General features: G+C 44.1%; 2 protein-coding genes across 8 annotated transcripts in view; one reads left to right on the top strand and one right to left on the bottom strand.

The window, feature by feature from the left end:
• Nucleotides 1-16,447, top strand: part of GRTP1 (growth hormone regulated TBC protein 1) — a 90,258-nt gene that overhangs the window by 52,837 nt on the left and 20,974 nt on the right. For 6 of the 7 annotated variants that reach the window (XR_007357417.2, XR_007357416.2, XR_007357413.2 and 3 more), the window contains exon 8: nt 497-724. Coding sequence is in view for 1 of the 7 variants with exons in the window: in XM_048855899.2 (XP_048711856.1) it covers nt 497-601 (105 nt within the window). In the remaining 6 variants the exon portion in view is untranslated. Of the gene's footprint in view, nt 1-496; nt 977-16,447 lie in introns of those variants that run through there. The other variant, XM_048855899.2, reaches the window with a different exon arrangement.
• The window catches only part of LAMP1 (lysosomal associated membrane protein 1), a 32,973-nt gene continuing 24,902 nt past the window's right edge, over nt 8,377-16,447 (bottom strand). The window contains exons 5-9 of the mRNA XM_048855857.2: nt 15,395-15,645; nt 12,997-13,119; nt 10,509-10,578; nt 10,141-10,311; nt 8,377-9,339 (exon numbers count right to left, since the gene is read on the bottom strand). Coding sequence (XP_048711814.2) covers nt 9,200-9,339; nt 10,141-10,311; nt 10,509-10,578; nt 12,997-13,119; nt 15,395-15,645 — 755 coding nt within the window. The 3' untranslated portion in view covers nt 8,377-9,199. The remainder of the gene's footprint in view (nt 9,340-10,140; nt 10,312-10,508; nt 10,579-12,996; nt 13,120-15,394; nt 15,646-16,447) is intronic.

The raw sequence follows: 16,447 nt of genomic DNA, 5'->3' as shown, positions 1-16,447 counted from the left end.
ACTTGTGGACCTCTTGAGGTCCCTTCCAGCCAGACATGTCTATGTTCAGTACTGAGCTGCTACTCATAGAACCATTGAGAAATTTTATAGCGTATGGCAGAATTACAGTGTGTAAAATTAAGGACAACATAATATGGTTTCAGTTGGCTTATTGGCTTACTACGGAACATATCTCAGAATTCACTACATTGTTTGGAACTTTATTTTCACACTTACCTTGAATATTGCCACTAATTAAGATCCTCTGGATAACTGCGTGGTTTGGAGTCAGGAGACTTAAGTTCTGTTCCCAACACTGCAGCTGATAATACTTACCCACCTTATGAAAGCACTCTGATCTGTGGCTGAAGAGTCTTAAACAGTGCCATGTGCTGAAATTTACAGTAGGGACTTAAGTATTTCATTAGTGCTCCTTTCATCTGTAGGTGAAATCTAGGAAGACTTTCATACATTTTTGTCTGGGATCATGTTTTTAACTAACAATTCTTTGTTTTAGAAAATATTTACAGAACCTGGAAGCTTGTCCATGGCAACAGTTAACAAACTTCGAGAGACTTGTAGAGCAAAGCTGGTTGCTCAGGGATCAACCAACAATATTTAAACAGATGGTCAGTTACCACAGAAATTGACACATTCCTCTACTTTAACTGCACTGACGGAAGCACAATTTCTAAACTTTCCATGAGTGTCAATTGACACTTGACCAATTTTTCCTGCCTTTCAAGTAAGTGTTGTAAACGTTTTGTACGCTGTCAGTAATCTGGTAACTTGAACCTTTTACAAATGGTTGAGAATATTATCTGAGTAAAATGTGACCAATGTGGGCGATGTATTTAAAAAGTCACTACTCTTGTTTCTCTTCAGGGCATTTTGTAATGTCTGAGTAAATAGCTGGATAGACTGTATGTACAATTCTGTATATTATTCATGAAACCACAGCCATTTGTACAAAATAAATTATATTTATTTGTCGAAATCTGTTTTACAGAGTTCAGTGTTGCTATATGTACCTTGGTATCTGACTCCCAGGGTCTGGCAGTGACAGACCTTCTCAGAAAATGAACAGCCCCACTATCTCAATCTTCCCTAACTATGAACTGCTCTTAGCTGCTTCTCTTCCCTATACTTGCCATTACAGATCTCCTCTCTGCTTCCCTCTCGACTACCTTCCTTTCTCTTTTCTCACTCTTCCCTGGTGCTGGCCTGCAATGTGGTGGCTGCTTCCTAGAAGCATTTAAAAAACTGAAATAGTCTAGCACCAATACATACCAATGGAGTGGTGGCCTGATATTTTCACCAGACGTTACCATTATTTATATAGCTCTCAGCAATTTCGTAGGTACTTTAGACAAATAGGCATGCCCTCTACTCCGAAGAGTGGAAGGAAAGGGAGGGAGGAGAAATGGGGGTTGCAGTTATAAACAGTGGAGTTACTAGTGGTTTGCAGCATGTTCTTTTGTTACAAGATGTTTCTATATGGTTGAGACAAAGTGGGAGGGGAGTGAAGGGTGGAAGAGTGGGTAAGGGGGCTGAACAAATAAGAGAGGAAAGTGTGGGAGTGAAGGACAGGAGCACACAGGCAGGCATAGAGATTGAACGTCTGAACTCAAGAATAAGACACAGGGAAGGAATAGCAGCCTGCACTCAATCCTGGTGCTGTCCTTCCTCTAGGTCTTTGTAGGGGTAGGTTATATCACCTTTCTGGAGCTAGAGAGGGATAAGGTAGGGGGATGAATCACAGTAAAATCAGGAATTGTCATGCGTGTGCTACTGTAACTGAGCTGTTACAGTGGTCACCCCCTCAGTGTGTGGTATGGTGCTGTCTGCCACAAGCTTGAAGACAAATGCTGCAGCTGTTTTAAGCAATCAACTTTAGGCCTGGGTGCATCTCTGTCAATGCTCTGAGGAAGCAACAGGAGTGTTTTAGCAGGGCTGCCATTAAGCTACATGCACCTTTCTTTAAACATTATTATAAAAGATGAGCCTGACTGTTCCTAAGCCACCCCCTGGGGCCAGTCCAGGAGAGGGGCAGAAAAATAACCATAGCACATGGGGTTTCTCAGACTTAGTGCCTGCCAGTCATCAGTCCTCTAGCCTGCCAGTCCATCTGCAGTCTCATCCTGCCCTCCACATGTGCAGTTAGCCCACACTTCCTGATGTGGTAACTGCTGATTCCTTGTCAGTGACTGGTCAGTCCTATATGCCTGGCTCTCCGCTTTCCTGCTGCAGCCTCTGCTCAGCCTACTCTCCTCTGCCCTCAGGATAGAAGAGGAGGTTACTTACCTGTAACTGGAGGTTCTTCGAGATGTGTGGTCCCTGTCTGTATTCCAGTCGTAGGTGTCCTTTCCTAGCAGTGCCTGAACATGCATCGTGCATAGCCTTGTGCTCCTAGACGAGATTATAATAGGCCGTGCAGGCCGATGCCTCTCCAGTGACCCTCTTACCACTGAGTAGTGCTGTCCGCAGCAGAGGGGATGGAGGGTGGGTGGGTATTGGCATACAAATAGGGACCACACCTCTTCAAGAACTTTCAGTTAAAGGTAAGTAATTTCCTCCTCTTTGAGTGATGGTCCCTATATGTATTCCAATCATGGGTGAGTAGTGAGCAGTAATCAGCATGGAGGTGGATGTGAGGATGCAAGAGGAGATGCAGTACGGCATGGCCCACTGTAGGGTACTCAGCCGCCCTTTGGGTGATGGTGTAGTGGGATGTGAGGGTGTGAACTGAGCTCCATGTTGCTGCATGACAGATCTTTTGCCATGAGATGTCTGCTAGGCTTGCAGATGGGGCTGCTTGCCATCGCGTAGTGTGTGTTATAACTCAGGCGGTGACATGTTGGATAGCGTGTAGCATTCCTGGATGCACCTGGAGACCCATTTGGAGATTCATTGGGAAGAGAGGGCTTGGCCCTTGGACCAGTTGGCAATGGCTACAAGGAGTTTCATGGATGCTCGAAAGGCACGCGTCCTGTGGAGGTAGAATGCTAGTGCATGATGGACAGTGAGGGAGTGAAGGCTCCTGTGCACATGGGAGGTGTGCGGTTTGGGATAGAACACAGGGAGGTGAACAGACTGACTGAGGTGGAACTCTGACACCGACTTAGGGAGGAACTTAGAGTGAAGCCATAAAGAAACTTTATCCTTGTGGAATATGGTGTGTGTGGGGGGGCAACCATCATGGCTGCTAGTTGGCTGGCCTGTCCAGCTGAGGTATGGCTACTAAGAACTTTACCTTTAGATGGGAGAGGGAGCATGTTGCCAGTGTCTCAAAGGATGGCTTCGTGTTGACGATCGCTGCGATAGTGTCTGAGAGTAGCTGACAGTGCTGAGATTGGATCAGAGGAAGAAAAGCCTGGCATGCTAAATGAACTGCCCACACTTCTAGGACATTTATGTGGATTTCAGCCTCTCGCAGTGTACAGATGCCCTGTGCTGTGTGATGGTCTGGGTAGCTCCCTCATCCTGCAGGCCATCACAACAGACGCTTCCCTTGCAGGATGGGGGAGGTGAATGGGGTGCTGACTATAACTTTGGAGGGGTCAGTTCACCATGTGAGGGAAGCCAGAATTGTTTGGGTGATGACTTGCTTCCAGATGGTCCATGTGGTGTCTGTAAAGGGAGAGGAACCACGGTTGGAGGCAGTGCAGTGTCATGTAGGTGCAGGCCACCATACATCCGAGGAGGGAGAGAACAGCAGATCGCACTGCAAGGGTTGTGGCGTAGGTCCGTCACTGTGGCTCAGTGTTGCAAAGCAGGCTTGTCTGGGGGTGCCAGTGGGGCCAAATCCAGGGTGTGGGAGGAACCTTACCGGCAGTGACAGATGCTGCAGTGGTGATTCTCACGGTCCCAGGTCAGTGTGTGCATGTGATCCTGTGGCTTCCTCTAGGAGATACCCTGAGATGACGTTCCTGTGCCTCCCACATCTGGGGCAGGAAAGATGTACATATTGCACAGTGACTGGTGATATGAGCTTCCCTGAGGCAATAGTGGCAGCTCTGGGGTGCATTGCTCATGGAGAATGAGCACAGGCACAAAACACAGGTTTTAAACCCTGGAATGTGGGGCATAGTCCCAATTGGGACAAACTATCTCTGATTAGCAACTAACTCCATGTACTATATACACTAACTATGCTGAAAAAAATCCCAAACAAGAAACTAGACACAAGGGAATAGATTACTCTCTTAGGCCTGGTCTACGCTATTGAGTCAAGTCCACCTAAGGCAGCTTATCTCAAGCCTTGCTCCTGTGGATGTAAGTTCCCTATTACAGTGCCATAATAACTCCACGTCCAGGAGAGGCATAGGGCTTATGGCGGTGTAGTTAGGGTGATGCAGTGTCCGTGTAGATGCTCAAGGTGGCTTCCATCAATTGTCATTCTTGTCAATTTCACAGGCTGAGCTGTCACCCTGGGGAAGGTGGGAGGTTCCAGCCAGAGCTCAACTGCCCCCAGGTGCTCTGCTCGGAGCCAGGCTGCTGCCCAGGCTCTGGTTCCTACTGGGACCCTGGCTGCGCTGACTCCTAAGCTTGGAGCCCGTGGGATAGCGAGCTCAGGTCCTCAGTCCCCTCTGACACGCTGCCCTTCTTAAGTCAGTGGAAGTGCTACTGGTGAGGATGCACAGCACTGACAGGAGCTTAGTGTGGACATGCCACCCCAGTAATTACTGCAGTGGCTGTAAATTGACCTAACATAATTGACTTGAGCTTGTAGCATAGACATGCCCTTAGTGAAAAGGCTAAGAGCATGAAGGCACAGGGGTTCTGACTCAGGCCTTGCAGTGGTAAGAGGGAACAGAAGAGGCATGGCTGGGTCAATGGACACTGCTAGGAAAGCCTTCCACCTCTGGTCCAGGGTGCACTGGTGATTGGATTACATAGAGGGACCATCACTTGAAGAACTTCCTTTTACTGTATTTGACAGATTATGGATCAGCTCATTAAGTGTGAAGCAGCAGCGTCATTACCATATATAAGGTGTAAGTACTTCAAAGTTGCATGTGGTTAGTGTGAGCTCAAACATCTCAGGTTTTGGATGGACTGATGCTAGGGAGCAAAGTAGGAGAGGTTGTTATTGTGGGCTGTTTGTAAGGCTTGGCATCAGAGCACTGTGGGCTATCACCAGCAGGAGAGAGAATTTGTGTGGGGGGGTGGAGGGTGAGAAAACCTGGATTTGTGCTGGAAATGGCCCACCTGATGATCACTTTAGATAAGCTATTACCAGCAGGACAGTGGGGTGGGAGGAGGTATTATTTCATATTCTCTGTGTATATATAAAGTCTGCTGCAGTTTCCACGGTATGCATCCGATGAAGTGAGCTGTAGCTCACGAAAGCTCATGCTCAAATAAATTGGTTAGTCTCTAAGGTGCCACAAGTACTCCTTTTCTTTTTCCTTTTGATGTTACTTACCTTTTCTTCCCTGGGAGTGCTTATGCCCTTTTCAAGAAGGTGTAGGCTTGTCCTTGCTCCCCCCCCCCTAGACAGTAGTGATACTCATTGATCCCTCTGCTCTGAACTGAAGGATGTTTTTCTGGGCTGAGTCTGTTCCAGATTGTCATTTGCCACTGCATTAACTGTAATGCTTACTTGGAACAGAGTTCTCCAATTATTTTGCCTGTTTCTCTTACAGTATTGCTTTGACTTTTAGCTCTGTCTGTTCATGATAATGTATACAGTAAATATATTCTGAAGTGACCATGAAATGGCTGTATGAGGGAAAGCCTCTATCCACCATGTGCTGGCAGGTTTGAGTCTTCAGTATTCTGCCTTGGCCCTGCCCTAGGGAACACTAAGTGGTAATGCTTAAGAGGGGTCAATCAATCTGCTTTACCTATTAAATATAAGAGCAATGATGTTAGTGGGTAAAGCATATAAACACAGGCTTCAGAGTAGCAGCTGTGCTAATCTGTATCCACAAAAAGAAAAGGAGTACTTGGCACCTTAGAGACTAACAAATGTATTTGAGCGTAAGCTTTTGTGAGCAACAGCTCACTTCACTAGCTGCATGCAGTGGAAAATACACTGGGGAGATTTTATATGCACAGAACATGAAACAATGGGTGTTACCATACACACTGTAACAAGACTGATCAGGTAAGGTGAGCTATTACCAGCAGGGGGCAGGAAAAAACCTTTTGTACTGGTAATCAAGGTGGGCCATTTCCAGCAGTTGACAACATGTGAGGAATGGGGGTGGGGGGAGGAGAAGGGGGAATAAACATGGGGAAATAGTTTTACTTTGTGTAATGACACATTCATTCCCAGTCTTTCTTCAAGCCTAAGTTAATTGTATCCAGTTTGCAAATTAATTCCAATTCAGCAGTCTCTCACTGGAGTCTGTTTTGGAAGTTTTTTTGTTGAAGAATTGCCACTTTTAGGTCTGTAATCAAGTGACCAAAGAGATTGAATGTTATTCTTGATGTCTGATTTATGTCCATTTATTCTTTATGTAGACTGTCCAGTTTGGCAGAGGGGCATTGCAAGCACATGATGGCATATCACATTGGTAGATGTGTGGGTGAATGAGCTTCTGATAGTGTGGCTGATGTGATTAGGCCCTGTGATGGTGTCCCCTGAAGAAATATGTGGACACAGTTGGCAATGGGCTTTATTGCAAGGATAGGTTCCTGGGTTAGTGTTTTTGTGGTGTGGTGTGGTTACGGGTGAGTATTTGCTTCAGGTTGGGGGGATGTCTGTAAGCCAGGACTAGCCTGTCTCCCAAGATCTGAGAGTGATGGGTCATCCTTCAGGATAGGTTGTAGGTCCTTGATTTACTGGAGAGGTTTTAGTTGGGGGGCTGAAGGTGATGGCTAGTGGTGTTCTGTTGGGCCTGTCCTGTAGTAGGTAACTGCTGGCTCTGTTAATCTGTTTCTTCACTTCAGCAGGTGCGTATTGTAGTTGTAAGAATGCTTGATAGAGATCTTGTAGGTGTTTGTCTCTGTCTGAGGGGGTAGAGCTTGGCTGTTGACAATGGATCACATGGTGTGGTCTGGATCGATTAGACCTAAAAGTGGCAATTTTTCAACAAAAAAAGGCTTTCTTGCCCCCTGCTTTACTGCTGGTAATAGCTCACCTTACCTGATCAGTCTTGTTACAGTGTGTATGGTAACACCTGTCATTCCATGTTCTCAGTGTATATAAAATCTCCCTATTGTATTTTCCACAGCATGCATCTGATGAAGTGAGCTGTAGCTTGCAAAAGCTTATGCTCAAATAAATTTGTTAGTCTTGAAGGTGCCACAAATCCTCCTTTTCTTTTTGCATATAAACACAGATGCTTTGCACAGGATTCTACAATGGGCCTCCTGAGTGTATTAAACTGTAAACCAGAAGCTTTACACTGGTGGGGTGGAGTGCTGGTTCTGAGAGCCTAATACAGGTGGGAAGTTGACCAGGTTGATGACAAATGGTGGCAGGGTAGTGCATGAGAAACAGACCCTTTGCTCAGCAATCCACAGTCTTAGCTTCCTTTGCAAGATGCATCACCGGTGCAGTAGAGACTGTCAGATTTCTGCTTCTTCCAACTATTTTGCTGAACTGTGAAGTCTATGGCCACACCACCTCAGTAGCCCAGACCATATCTTTCAGACTTCATTTACACTTAAGTGTTAATTTGTCCCAACACACCCTTGAACTGGGGAAGAACAAACAGCTTCCATTTAAAAAAAAGGACCAAGGGAGAATTGTGTTGCAAGACCTCAGCAACTGCTGCAGGAGTCAGACTCCCCTGAAAGAGGGATGTGCCTGCACAATTAGAGGATTTTATGCCCCTCAGTAGGAGAAGAAATGGAAAGTTTTGGCAGGTCTGTAATAAAACTAGCTCTGATCTGCTTGAATGTAGTGAGTTGCCACAAATGACCAGCCCTTCCAAAATGGCAAAGGATTCCCCCACCCAGTGGATGCATCTCCTCTTAAAGAGGTCTGGCCATCTTCCTGCCAGAGAAAAATGTAGAAAGTCAAGCTATTCCCAGACTCTCTCTAATGCTATACTACTCCTTGAAATAGTAATCCAGTCATTTCAATGTTACTTAGAACACTTTAGTTAGTGTAAACCTGATGGGTATGCTGCAAACAGAAGTGGGACTTCAGCATGAGTAGGTATACCTGCCATAGTTTTGTTCTAGCTAGTGCAGCTAGAAGTGTCAGTGAAGATATAGCATCACAAGCCTGGCAGTGACCTTGGATATGTACAAACATCTCTAACCTGTGCAGAAGCCCATGCCAACCAATGGTGTATATCTCTGATTAAAAGGAGGAGTACACCTACCCTGATTATTTTAAAGTGAGGAGGAAGGAGTATATGCAGCTTCACTATTTGATCAGAAATATTTTTTAAAAAAAAGCAAGAGCAATGTTATGTAGAAAGGTACTGGACACTCTACAGAAAAACGTGTCTTTATTAGCATTGTTATAGGCAATGCATACATAACAAATCCTTAAAGTGTACAACCCCAGCCAAGTTTAAGCAAGAGAGTCAGCAGATTAAATTGATCTTGTACATATCTGCAGTAACAGGATTGCACTGCAACATCCACCAGAAGAGACTGAAATTCACTTTACAAAAAAAACCAAACCCATTTTATATTTTAAAAAGGGCCAGCTCTTAAGCTGGCAGAGCATCAAATATGGAATTGCCCAATTGTCAATATGAGTTCCTAGAACATTTGAGTATTGCATTGTTCATACCCTGCAGATGCCACATATGCTGTGTTTAAAGCTTAGTAAAACACAGATGGGGGGAGGTGGGCAGGGGAATTAATTTTTAGATTTTGATTGGTCAGTCATTACTTACTTTAAAAGGTATCAGCAGAATTACTAACTTCATCACAGGAGGGTAGTAGTACCAACAGTGAAAACTTCCCTTTGTTAGACTTAAATCTGAGTGAATGAATTAGCTACACCCCAGTCTGGAATATTTCTAACTGACATTAAATTCATGCCAATTCAGAAAAGCACTCTTAGGGAGTTAAATATTTAACCAGTTAGCAAAATTAAACACCAGAATTTGAGAGGTTATTCCTTCATGCATAGTTAAATGCTGCAAGATGGATTCACATTTAATGAAGCAGAATTTAACAAGAAGCATTTTGTAAGAAAGACTGTGCTCCCTTATAATAAGGAATCTCAGTTTAGGGGAAATTAATTTATCCACTTCTTGCAACTGCTCTTTATCAACCCCTGGATTCATTTAAGTGAAAGTCATTAGATTGTTTGATATCCAGCATGGCTTCTCTTTCTGCCAATCAAATAAGCAATCAAGACAATCAGGACAAGTCCAGCAAGGGCTGCGCCAACAATTATAGGGATCACCATGTTGTTTTCATCCAGTTGACATTCTTCCACTGTAGATGAAAAAAAATCACATTAGGCACTGGTCCATTGACAGGAAAGGTACCAAACTCTGATTTCATGTTGGAAGATTCTACTCCTAGCATATAGATAAATCCTAAACTTGAGCCAGTTAACTTCTAGCCTGCCAGCAACAATGGAAGGAGCTCCCTTACCATAGCCACTGTAAGTCAGCTTGCTTTTCAAGATCAGTAATGAACAGCTTGTTGTGTTGTACCCTTTTGATAAACAGTATTGATTGTGCAGTAAATCACATGTTGTACACAGTGTAATAGTGGATTTATATGTACAAGTTTCCCACAATTAATACAGCCAATACTACACAAGGCCACAAGTAGCCTCTCCTTCCTAGCTACCCAAAACACAACTCTCACCTAACACCTTCCCTTGTGACTATAACCATAGAGATGATTTAAACCAGTTGGGAACTCAGCTTCAGATCTTTGTTCCTTTGGTACGATTGCCCAAGAGAACACTGGTGTGGAAGTCTAATTATAGATCTTCTAAACAAACTTTTCTGTGCACAATTGTGCGCTTCTGTCTTTATATGCGCTATTTCAAGAAATTTGCATTTATTTACACGTAATGCACTAGCCTTAATCCAGACACTCAGCTAGCTGTACTTGTTGGTCTGAATCACAGTTGTAATGAGGCATGCTGTGAATATGAGCTTAGACCAAGCTGAATTTACTCAACTGGCTACTAACTCCAAAGACTAGATTCTGGAAAAAATATGCTTAAATCAGTAAAACCTTTAACAACACTTTAAAGTGTAGATGTATGCAGTTTTTTACCTGCTCCAAATTGGTTTCCCTCGATCTTGAAAACCTGGACCCAAACATCGAATAAGTTGACAAAGGCACCGGCTGAGACCCAAAGTTTCTCCTCTGCATTACACTTATAGGAGTTCCCCACTGTAGCTCTCAGCTCACTCATGCTGTTGTTAACAGCTTCAAACTTTGGTTCTGTGCAACAAAAAGCAGCATAAAATACATCTGAAAAACTGAAGCTGCAAAGGCTTAAGAAAATTCAAGTCGTTAAAACAGAACACACACATTCCCCCCTACCCCCGCACTTCGCCCTCAGTATTTGTGTGCACATATCGAGGCTCCCTTAATATTTATAGAGCTAGTCTGACTTTATTTAACAAAAATCCTTTTACCTTTAGCTTCAGAAGGCAAAGTTGTGGTGACACTGACACCTTGCAGGAAAAACTTATCAGTACTCGTATTCTAAAAAAAAAAAAAAAAGTTGGCATCCATACATAACATTTTAAACAGTCAAAGTACAATGTAGTTCTACGATTGAAGAGTTTAATGCACCCTCATTAGAACTGCCGAGTTCACTAAAAAAACCAAAACAAAAACCCAAGACATTCTAGAATGCGATACCAACTACAGTTTTAGCAAAAACCCTGGAGAGGGATCCAACTTAGGGAAGAATATGCTAGATGAAGTGGTCAGTGGTGGTCAGGCTGAAAATGCCCTGAGACTTTTTGAAGAGCTACCAAGTTAGCATTTGAACATGGTAAACAGAACAGACACTCAACACCACATCAAAAGCACAACCCACCATCCTGGGTCAGCATGGGAATCTGTACAGTAACTCCTCACTTAAAGTCATCCTGGTTAACGTTATGTTGCTGATTAATTAGGGAACATGCTCATTTAAAGTTGTGCAATGCTCCCTTTAACATCATAGGGCAGCTGCCTGCTTTGTCCACTGCTTGCAGTAAGAGCATCCCATTGCAGCTAGCTGGTGGGGGCTTGGAACCAGGGTGGACCAGCAGCCGCCGCCCCCCCACTCCCCTAAGTTCCCTGTGCAGCAGCTGCTCAGCAAGCTATCAATTGCTGGCAGCTCAGCTATCTCCCCTCACTGCCATGTGCTGCTCCTGCCCTCTGCCTTGGAGCTGCTCCCCGAGCCTCCTGCTTGCTTGGGGAGGAGAGCTAATGTCAGGGTGTCCCCCTTCCCCCTGCTCCTGCACCCTGCTTACCCCATCTCCATAGAGCAGGGGGGACACATGACAGGGCTGAGAACAGAGGGAGCTTCCTGGCAGCAGCTGCTGGGTCTCAGCTTGCTGATTAACTTAACAAGGTAGTGTACTTAAGAGTGGTGTCAGCCTACTTAAAGGGGAAATGCGCATCTGTCTGCCATGTTGTCTCCCCTCCCTCCATTCATGTGCCTTGTGGAGTGTGAGGCTACATTAACAATGAGTTAACCCTTGAGGGCCAGCCAATTGCTAGTTAATCATTTAGCAGGAAGGCATTCCCTGGAAAACATCCCACCCTCTGACTCCACCACCTCAACCAAGCTTCACAATCATCATCGCTGCGTACAGTATTGTTTGTTTAAAACTTACTGTGTGTGTTATTTTTTAAAATATCTATATCTGATTTTTTTTTTTGCCAGACAAAAAAATCTCTCCCTCCCTCTCCCTGGAACCTAACCCCCCCCCCCCCCCCCCCATTTACATTAATTCTTATGCGGAAATTGAATTCACTTAACATCGTTTTGTGTAAAGTTGCATTTTTCAGGAACAGAACTACAACGTTAAGTGAGGAATTATTGTAAAATACAGGCAAGGACACAGCACAAGTGCTCACTGGAAGGCCTTAGAGTAGGGGAGGCTGACCCGAGCCTGAGAAGGAGCCAGAATTTACCAATGTACATTGCCAAAGAGCCACAGTAATTCGTCAGCAGCCTCCCATCAGCTCCCTCTCAGCACCCTGCCGATCACAGATTATCAGCTGTTTCCTGGCATGCAGGAGGCTCTGGGGGGAGAGGAGCGAAGGCACAACAGGCTCAGGGGAGGGGGTGGGAAGGGGTGGAGTGGAGTGGGGGCAAGGCCTGTGGCAGAGCCAGGGGTTGAGCAGTGAGCACCCCCCGGCACACTGGAAAATTGGCGCTTGTAGCTCCAGCCCTGGAGTCGGTGCCTATGCAAGGAGCCGCATATTAACTTCTGAAGAGCTGCATGTGGCTCCGGAGCCAGAGGTTGGCCACCCGTGGGCTAGAGAGCCAGGACCTACATGAATGGCTTTAACTCAAGCCAAAGTCAATTTGTCCCTTTAAAGGCTGATAGTTAGAAATTTCAGGTTGATCGTATTTGCTCAAGTCAGTGAGCAAATACAAACACCCCCACCTGGGAAATAAAAGAGCGATCAACCCTTCTGTCACATGTGCTGCTGATGCAACAAAGGAAACATTGTACCTAACAAATCACTGCAGAAGACAGCGAAGCAGCAGGTACACCGGTCATGCGTTGTAAACAGTATAACTAGGAGGCCTGGAATCCAATTCCTTCTGCAAGCTGGTCACATATAATTAGATGAAACACCTATTTACAGCAGTCTGTTCCTCTAAAGGTTTTTTCAAGTAACAGAGCTACCAACAGTCTCATTGTTACTAATATGTTGTGCAATTGTCCATCAGAGTACTCCTTTATTTCCCAACATTTCTTCTACTTAAAAAAATCCTCCCCCTCCTCCTTTGTTATACATTCTGTAGGGCATGTAACAAACTTTTTTGGAATAAAAAAAGACTGTCACAAACAAAACAAAACAAAAATAAACCTATCTTGAGTCCAGAACAATTTAGTCACATCTAAAAAGCATGCCAGAGCTGTGCACAATATTACATTTAAACACCCTTACCAGTAGAAAATGGAATAAAAGTCTGGTTTTCCCAAAAGTCAGGTTCAGAAAGGCAGAGGAATGGTCACAGCTCCCAGAGAAAGATGTATTCACTGGAACAATATTCAGCACATCCAATCCAGTCTATGGAGGAGAGAAGGGCTTGTTATTATATTTTACAGCAAGAGGTGAACCCTGCCTCAGTTTTCAGCTCATTTCTACCTGGCTTCCCCTCAGATGCATGAAAAATTGCATGTGTATGTAAAAGTGCTGGTTATGTGGCCACAGGTTCCTTGTGCTTACACCACTATTCAAGCCTCGCCGTGCTCTCCTTAAGACCCAGACCCTTGGCTACAGTCTGAAACAGTATTTTCCAGCTAAAACATGTTGCGGCTAAGGAAGCTAGTACTGCATTGAAGGAGCCTGATGGAAACATCAGCCATCACCACCAATGCACTAAGGCTTATTAAATTAGATTAAAGCAACCATATGAATGCTCTTCTGCTTCCACATGAGGGAAAACTGACAAAGGCCATAAGGGATTATCTTGCTGATTACTGACTCATCTAAAGGCAAGACAGTTTGAAAGGGTTAATTACACAACAGTAACACCTCAGCATTTCAGACAATCCTGTTTGCAGAGTGCTAGGAGGTAAAGGTTTTAAGCCTGTTGGACTGAATCAAATGTGCGCATACAAGCTTTCTGATAAAACAACAATTTTCTTCTTACAAGAGTAATTTGGCAAGATTGAACACCTGTGTCTTGACTGATGTAGGGCAAAATACCCAACCTAGGGGCAAGGAGGAATCACCAAACTGTCTCAGCAATACTTAGAACTCTTGAGAACCAGGTTTTGGGAGTAGAATTTTACTGGTTGGCTGGCCCTACAAGAGACCTTTTATAAACTCCTACTATTCTTTAGGGCAATGATTCTCAAACAGGGTTATTCATACCCCAGTGGGTACATCAACTCATCTAGATATTTGCCTAGTCTTACAACAGGTTACATAAAAAGCACTAGCGAAGTCAGTACGAACTAAAATTTCATACTGAAATGTAAGTACATCATTTATATTCTAATTGATTCATAATTATACGGTAAAAATGAGAACGCAAGCAATTTGTCAGTAAGTGTGCTGTGACATTTTTGTATTTTTAGGTCTGATTTTGTAAGCAAGTAGTTAAGTGAGGTGTAACTTGGGGGTATGCAAGACTCTTGAACGGGGTACAGTAGTCTGGAATGGTTGAGAGCCACTGCATTAGGGGACAAGTGAACCATTTCAGTGGGGCTAGAAGTTCATGTTGCAGGAAATAGCTTACTAGATTCCATACAGGTGACCTGTAACTTACAGCTAAGGTTGTGAAATGCATTTCCCATCAATACAATCATTAGGGGTCAAGCAAGTCACCAGCAACGTTAACATCCACAAAGCAGTTCACGTCTTACCTTTTGGACCTCACAGTATCCAAAGTTTGACTGCAATCATCTCCTTTGACTTGCATCCAAATCATGGACCAGCAAAAGGGATCTTGCAACCAAAGTCCCCTAAGGATGGGAGCTTTTGGTCTGTCCAGTAAGTCTTACTGTGGTTTGCCAGGGAAGAGCCCAATCTACCAGAGTGGGATTCCCAATTATTCCCCTCCAGCAGACCTGTTAATGAACTAAGTATGTGTGTAGGAAGGTACAGGCTTGACACCAAAGCTGGTGAGCTGAGCTTTGCAGCCAAAGTATAGAGCCAAGGGAGCCAGGAAGCAAGAGTAGGCAGGAGGCAGACTGAAAAGAGCCAATAGATTCTGTTGCAAAAATAGTTACAGGGAAGACTACTAAGTTTGTCTATGAACCAGTTCTGCGCCCCCAAATTCACGTGTATTGGCCTTTGACACTGGCTGAAACTGTGTGAAACTGGAAATTACAGACTGTGAAACTCAGCAAATTGCAAGAGCATAGTATCAAAGGACTGTCAATTGTCTGCACAGAATTTGAAAGTTTGTTCAGATTCAGATGCCTCATTTTCAAACACTAATTTGTGTGTCTAAATGAGGCAAACACATTTAAGTAACATCTTCATTTTCCAGATTCTCCTTTTGATGTTTTCAACTGTTTCTATGGCTTGAACAAATATATTTTAGTTGGATTTCAATATTCAGGTTATAGAGTACTGCTATGTAATGGAGACATATTTAAGTGTCTTATCCAGGGCAGCTCCCAGTACATCAGGAACACACTATTTATAGCAAGTTTACACTAATTCTGTATTGTCTGAATATTCACTCTATCAAGTTAAAGTGTTAAACAATTCAACTGGAGAACCATAATTGAGTACTATTAACATTCAGTCCAGTCTACGAAGCATAGGGAAGCAATATTTTCACTAGTTTCTGTGTAAGGTTTTAGTGTACAAATCAAACAAGATATACCTTTCCATCTTTTCTTAGATACGTGACATTAAGCTGTAGCCCCATACGAGCAAGTACACAGGTCCCATTTGTACCAGTCACATTATATTTCCCAGTCCCTGGATTTTGTGGAGGTGAGGTTGGTGCCTGGCTTGTTGTTGTAGGTGCCTGGCTTGTTGTTGTAGGTGCCTGGCTTGTTGTTGTAGGTGCCTGGCTTGTTGCTGTAGTGACTGCAGGAGTAGTGGGCGTCTTATCTGCATCACACAGAGTTTCTGGAACGAAAAGAGTACAAGGTGATAATCAACTACAACTGCACAAAATTACAAGGAAGTCATTCACACAACAGAAAGATTTTAAGACTAATTTATCTTTGAGGAAGAGGAGAGAATGAACATCCCCTTATTTTAAGGAGTTTTAGTCTTAATATCTATTACCACCAACTGAAAAATTCAAGAATCTCTTACTTTTTACTATAGTAGATTCAATACAGAACTGGTCAGCTTCACTGTCTTCCATAATGCCTTGTGCCTAGCACAAAAGGAGGTTTCTCAAAACCCATTCTATTTCAGGTATCAAGATGACACATCCCTACTCTATTAGTTTTAGCAGAACAGCAGTTTATGGTGAAATAGAAGCTATCCATCCATTAGTTTGACATTTACTTATTTTCATCAAATCAAGTTTACACGTATCCCTGATTTATCATGATGCAGCTAGCTCCCTCTGCTGGCATATACATAGCTAGGCTCATGTTGCAGCCCTAGTCTGTTGGCTGCCAGCACACTGGAAAGCAGAAGCTGGTCCTTGTGTTCTCCTTGAAAGCCATTTTCTAGTAGAGTACAATTCTGGGACTGAGGGTCTTACTGAATAGCTGGCAGCTGGGGACTTGCTTAGCACCAGTGGCGTTCCCGAGCACTTCCATGGCATCACTACTAGTATCTAGCTCAAAGGTGGGCAAACGACAGCCTGCATCTATCCCGCGAGCTGCTTTGTGAGCCCCCACCAGGGAGAGGGGTCGGGGGCCGCACCATGTGGCTCGGCCCCACTCCAGCCTGGGCGCAGGGTCAGGGGCTG

Source organism: Caretta caretta, chromosome 1, assembly GCF_965140235.1.
Source record: "Caretta caretta isolate rCarCar2 chromosome 1, rCarCar1.hap1, whole genome shotgun sequence".
Classification (NCBI taxonomy): domain Eukaryota; kingdom Metazoa; phylum Chordata; order Testudines; family Cheloniidae; genus Caretta; species Caretta caretta.
The sequence above is the reverse complement of the archived record's forward strand: the minus strand, read 5'-3'. Positions and strand labels throughout refer to the sequence as shown.